The 6,000-nt window shown below is 40.2% G+C and overlaps 1 protein-coding gene across 1 annotated transcript in view; it reads left to right on the forward strand.

Annotated features, from left to right (window-relative positions):
• rnf144aa (ring finger protein 144aa) overlaps positions 1–5,706 on the forward strand; it is a 30,874-nt gene extending 25,168 nt beyond the window's left edge. The window contains exon 8 of the mRNA XM_075448884.1: positions 313–5,706. Within this exon, the coding sequence (XP_075304999.1) occupies positions 313–444 (132 nt within the window). The 3' untranslated portion in view covers positions 445–5,706. The remainder of the gene's footprint in view (positions 1–312) is intronic.
• Positions 5,707–6,000: the final 294 nt, after the last annotated feature.

Genomic DNA, 6,000 nt, shown 5'->3' on the forward strand with positions numbered 1-6,000 from the left:
ACATCCACTGGTCACTACGTGCTATTGCAGTTTTGCCAATATGTGGTAAACAACTCTGAGCTTTTAGTACATCTATAAAAAAGTGATCCATTTGGTTGCTAAATTAATGATAAATGTGTAATGGCAAAAAGAACATAGCATTTTGTGGATGGTTTTTGCCTTTTTTGACATTGATGCAGTTTTGCTGTAATAGATGACACAAAATTAAGTAGCGTGTTTAATGCGTGACATCCCTAAACTCAGCCCTTAACTGCTTGTGCTGAATTCTAATTAATTTTGCTTGTTTCTTTCTCTGTGGCTGTGTTCACACAGGTTGTGGGCATCTTCGCTGGCTTCGGCCTGCTCCTTCTAGTCGCCTCCCCGTTCCTCCTTTTGGCCACTCCCATTGTCCTCTGCTGCAAGTGCAAGTGCAGCAAAGGCGACGACGACCCATTGCCAACCTAAACGCCATGAAAATTTCAAGTGTTGAGCCATTTCAAGGATGGGCCATCCTTTTTTTTTTTTTTGTCCCCTTTCACCCCCTTTCCATTCTTTTCTTCCCACCAGCTTTGAGAAGAGCTTAATTTTTTTGGCCTGGCCGCTTTGGGGATCCATTGCTCTGCATGAGAAGGGTAGAAAAGACTCTTGAGATGTTTTCTCTAACGAGAGGTGCAGGATTTGAAGGTAAGCGGAAGTCGGATTTCTCAAGGGAACCACCGAGTCCACGCAAGTAAGACTTTTATGTTGTTTGGATGTGGGGAAAACCTCCACCTCTCTGACTGGCCGCTGTGGGTCACTACTGCGTTGATGGATTTTGGGAGGGGGGGCGAGTCATAAGAAAGAAAGAAAAAAAAAAAGAGGAAATGCTTTTCTCTTGTATGGACGCTGTCGTGCAGGAGCCACCCGAGGAAGAACTTTTACTTTGCTACGTCTCGTTGCTTTGGCCATACACAACAGGTTTTTCCTCCACCGCCACACTTGATGTAGCTCTACAGATTCAGTCCGTAGCAGAGAAGAGTTACGCCGAGCATGTTTGGTGTTCACTCGACTCGACGCGCACACGGGGCATGATATCTTAGTCATGTCTGCGACTGGGGTAGAGACGAGAGGCTGGTGCCTCTCTCTCGAGTCAATGTACAGCATGTCCTCTTGATGATGTCAATGTTTTATAATCTCGCGCTTTTAATAGAACTGTGCTCAGAGTCGTGTCTACGTGTTGTACTTTATAGTGTTTTCCAACTGTTAGGCAGACATATTAAAGGGGATTGCCACTGAAATCCAAAAATTATTATTTTTTTGTGTGTGTGTGTGTGTGCGTGTGGTAAAATGACAATGGTGACTAGTTTTAACATTTTATGCCCACTTGTTCTCTTTTTTTTGTCATTAATATTTTTTCGTTATTGGATTGTATTGAAATGAACTCCAAGCTATGAACTGAATTATTGACATGCATACACTTTCTGTCGATTGAGTGGCACTGCCCTTTAATCTCAGAGCGATATGTAAAGTTTATCAAAGGACTTTGTAGAAGCTTTTTAATACTCCATTAAAAAGAGATGTCACTTCCTGTAATTCTCACGTGATGGTTTAGCCAAATAGAAATGAAATAGCCTTAAATACAAGATTAGCCAAAATCGGGCATTTTCCCTCGTGCATTGAAAGAGTAAAGCAACAAATCCAAATAAAGGCAGGGAAAGCATGTTTAAAGGCATCTTCAAACATGCTTAAACAAGCATTGCAGACAGTCAGTGAAGCCCTTTACCGAACTATGATGTCATCCATACGCCACTCTGTTAATAGCCATAGTTTAAAAAAATAAATAAAAGAAAGACGAAAATGTTGTAAAATGATGTTCTTCATGACCAAAGGCCTGTATTTTCAGAGCCTGTTTGAGCAGTAGAGCTGATCAATATCAGTCCAACCATCATCGTGAATTTTCAGAAGTGGAACTCGGATCACACCTCCCACTTTTTGAGACTCTTGACGAATACCTGCAAACTTGCATATGTTAGTGGTCAGACGTTGATGTTTTGTTGTGTGTGTTGTTAGACCCTCCCGACACCAAGCAGCTATTCCTTGCAGGGACGTCAGAAAAGCCTAAAGAGCAAATGTAAAAGAATGTTGAGTTTTTGGGCTCATAAATATTAAGCTGCTCTATATCACTTTATCTATGCAAGTTTGTACATTGCCATTCTTAAAAGGTCCTAATGAACTGTTTGTCATGAGAAAGGTTATGTAAAGAGAGCTGGAGAATGTCAAGATGTATGTGCATATTATGGATTTAAAGGAAAATTCTGGCCCTGTTTTTCTTTGTTTAGGGTCTAAATGATTCACACGGGCAAAAACAAGTTTGGAATTGGTCCAGTGCAGAGTGAGAGCACCTTAACCAGCGAACATGGAACTGCTGTCATGTTTCAGGGGAGCAGTTTGACTCATCTTAAGTGAACAAACCCCAAATAACTTCAAATTATTCTAGTGAAATTACTTCCACTCTAAATGCAGCTGAGGAGTGTAGCAGCAAGCGAGATTGATGGGTTAAGGGTTTGTTTAACTTCAAGTCTGTTTTCAACATTATTAAGCTGGTTCTCCTTCAACCTGGCTAAATCACCATGGTAACTGATCACCATGAGAACCTGTAGTCAGCTGGAGATACAGAAACTGCATGTATGTTTTTATGATTGGCCTTGATGTTGCAGCTAATAGAACACAGATGTTTAATGTTGTTAAAAACATTATTACATTTTATTTTATGTATTTAAAATACCAAAAGTTCATTCTGGTTCGATGGCAAAGTTGTCAACTGCTGCTGAAGGGACAGAGCTCACGGGCGGCGCTCGTTGTAATGAGGTATATCTCTGCCCATCAAGATATTAACATATCCATTTGGGTTTTGATGTACCGCATAGGAACGAGAGCTCTCTGCGTTTACAGAATCGCACGCAGCGGCGCGTTTCTCAGCTCCTGTCTGTGTGCAGTAAACCTGAAAGGTAGCCACACCCCTTAACCTCAAACACCGACTGTCATTTGTTTCCCCGTTTGAAAGGCATCCCCATTCATTTTCCATAGAAAATAAAAATCTGCGTACACAACGAACAATGTTCTGCGATCTTCCTTTGCCTTATTTGCACAAATCGTGTGATGCCTTTTGCCATTTCATATCCCTTGTACCTGTAGCTGCCCATGACTTGTTCCTCCTCTTGACTGATGGAGTGGGTACACAGTTCATCTGAGCCTATGAAAAAAAGCCAAAAGGTGTGTCAGAGCAGAAAAACGTTGGTTAACAAAGATTGTTTTAGCGCCCGTTATCAGTAAACTAGGGTGTTAGTTAAAGTGAACAAAGTGTTTTTGGCAACTTGAAACGCATCCAACCACTTGTGCATGTCGTGGTCCTCCAAAAGGTCACAGTGAAAGCTTTGCACAATATGGCACCTTTTCTCTTTTTTTTTCTCTTAAAACAACAATAAGCTAAGGTCTGATGTTACTCCACTCTTTCCCTGACAGCTGTCGGATTCTCACTCCCATTTACTCCCCGTTGCCTTCCTGCAACAGCTGACCTCCTGCGAGACTTCTATTAAATGTGTGGCAGGAGTTTGTATCTGTGAAAACAATGTCCAAGATCACAACCTGTCAGAGTCGACTGCATGGATTATGCTGCAGCCAGTTGTGTTTTGTTTGTTTGTTTTTTAAGCCCTATAAATCATTTGGACCTCAGATGATGGAAAATTGGGCCAAGGTTTTAAAAATACCGGAATTTTCCTTTGATCAGGGACCTATTCTGAAGATGCTCATTTCATTTCCATAATATACAGTTTTGTTGTTGTTATTCATTTGTCCTTTGAATATTCCTAAAAGTTGACTTTGTATCTGAATTTTTTTTTTTTTGCTTTCAATTGAATAATTTTTACAAAGTCAAGTCAGAAAAAGAAAACCAGTAAAGTAATTTCATTTCAAAATGTTCACCCGCGTCAGGTCTGTCTCGTCCACTTTAATTTCTGGCACAATTTCTGATTAAACTGGTTTCAGTGTTTATTCTTTTTTTGAATAAAGCCACTACGTCCTCCTTCCTGTTCTGGTGCGGCTGCACCAGTGTTTGTGTAGCATTCCACGACGAGCATGGCTACAATTACTAAAAGAGGTGGTCAACACCTAACGAGTAGCTAATCTAAGCTAAGCAGTAGCTAATCATTGGCAACTCCCACCGGTCTTTGTAAATGTATGCAGCGTAGTAGACATTAGTGGTAGCCTTAAATCTTGAGGACTTTAAGCGTAGCTTGTGTTGCTTTCACAGACCTCGACAGCTGAATGAGCATGATGAATATACAATACACTGAAAGCCAGTTTAGTGTCTACACGTTTTTGAAGTTAATTTCCTTCCCTAAAAGATTCCTTTCCCCTCGAAGCTTTCATTGTTTTTATGACAATCGTGCCAAGCAGATCTCCTGGAAAAGACAGAGCTGTCTCAGCTGTCAGACGTGTGTGCATTCTGACCGTGTACTAATGCATTAACAGTTTCTACAGGGTGGAAAATATTGCTACTTTCTCTAAGCACTACACTGTATATTGGGTTCTTAGTTTTTCTTCTTGTTATGATACGTGGCGTATGTGTGTGTGTGTGTTTTTTGGAAAGAGCCTAGCAGCGAAAATCAATGTCAGCTCGTTAGAAAAGTTCAAATATAAGACTGCAGCTGTACTCCGGAAGGTTTTTTTGGGGGTTTTCTTTATATACAAATTGACACATCAGGGGTTTGATGTCACCTGGATAGAAATTAATTTGATTACTGCAACGTATTCATTATCAAAGTCTAACATCCATTTTATACGCACAGATGTTTGCCGACACTGCTGAACCGATAGATTCTGTATTATGCAACAAATATAAGGGCCAAGCAGGAAAAACACAACAATCACTGCGGTGTCGCATTGCGTAATCACTTGCTTATCAGGGCTTGACTTGAAGGCCTTCTGAGCAGAAGCACTCCGCACCGATTGGGTCGTCTGCGCGGGTGTTGTGGAACAGGATAATCTGACTTCGAACGGGGAAAAGCAAGGCAAAGTTTATTTTACGCGGCTCGAGATCTACTCCGCAACTGTCCTCAGATCAAGTTTGGTTATGAGCAGCAATCTATATTTTAGAACTTACCGTGTCAAGAGATGAAGCTGCATGATTTTTCTCTGACCTCTACATGTTGAATATAACAGTATCGTAGCCTCTAAAGATCCTCGGAGTTGTAGCGTCGACCGACTCGCCATCGAGCTGTCTGTTCTTTTCACCTCTCCTTTGTTTAGCGGATGCATTTCGATGTTCAGCCATATGACATATATTTTTGGTCAGCCTTCCTCCATTTAGGAGGCCGGCCTAATGTGTTAGTTACTTTGTTTTTTTTTATTACACCTGTTCCATAATCCTTTGTGTATTTGTATCATCTGTTTAAAGAGTGGAATTCTTTAAGCTTGAGAGGTCACTTAATTATTAATTACTGTTGATAACAGAGTATGTTACCGTAGTAACTGGGTTATCAGAGAAACTGTTGTGAATACACAGTATTTATGGGTTTAGAGATGGTAAAAATGTCAGTAATTGAAAGTTAACTGACCTGGTAACGGATCAGCATTGTAATATTTCATATTTGAATCAGTTCTGTACAACTCCGGACTCGGCATCTCAGTATATCTACATTTCCACTAACACTGTGACACCAGGTATTAAAAGTTATTGTTTTTTTGTGATTCTGTTCTCTTTCTTTTTCTATAACTTACCTCACAGAAGCCTTGTGGCTCATTATGGTGTGAAATGTCTCCCCCTGGTGTTGAAAGTGTGCTTTTCTTCTCCCGTTAACAAGGATGTCGTGGTAAAACGTGCTGCATTGGAAATAAATAAAGATCAATTAAAGACAGATTATAAATTAAAAGATAAGTTGTAAAACATGAAAGCAGTTAGGATTATATGTCTTTTATGATTCCTTTCCCCCTTTTAGGGTGTTATTATTATTTTTTTTATTTTTTACCAATAACGAACAAGGT

This window comes from Odontesthes bonariensis, chromosome 17 (assembly GCF_027942865.1).
Source record: "Odontesthes bonariensis isolate fOdoBon6 chromosome 17, fOdoBon6.hap1, whole genome shotgun sequence".
In the NCBI taxonomy this organism is placed as follows: domain Eukaryota; kingdom Metazoa; phylum Chordata; class Actinopteri; order Atheriniformes; family Atherinopsidae; genus Odontesthes; species Odontesthes bonariensis.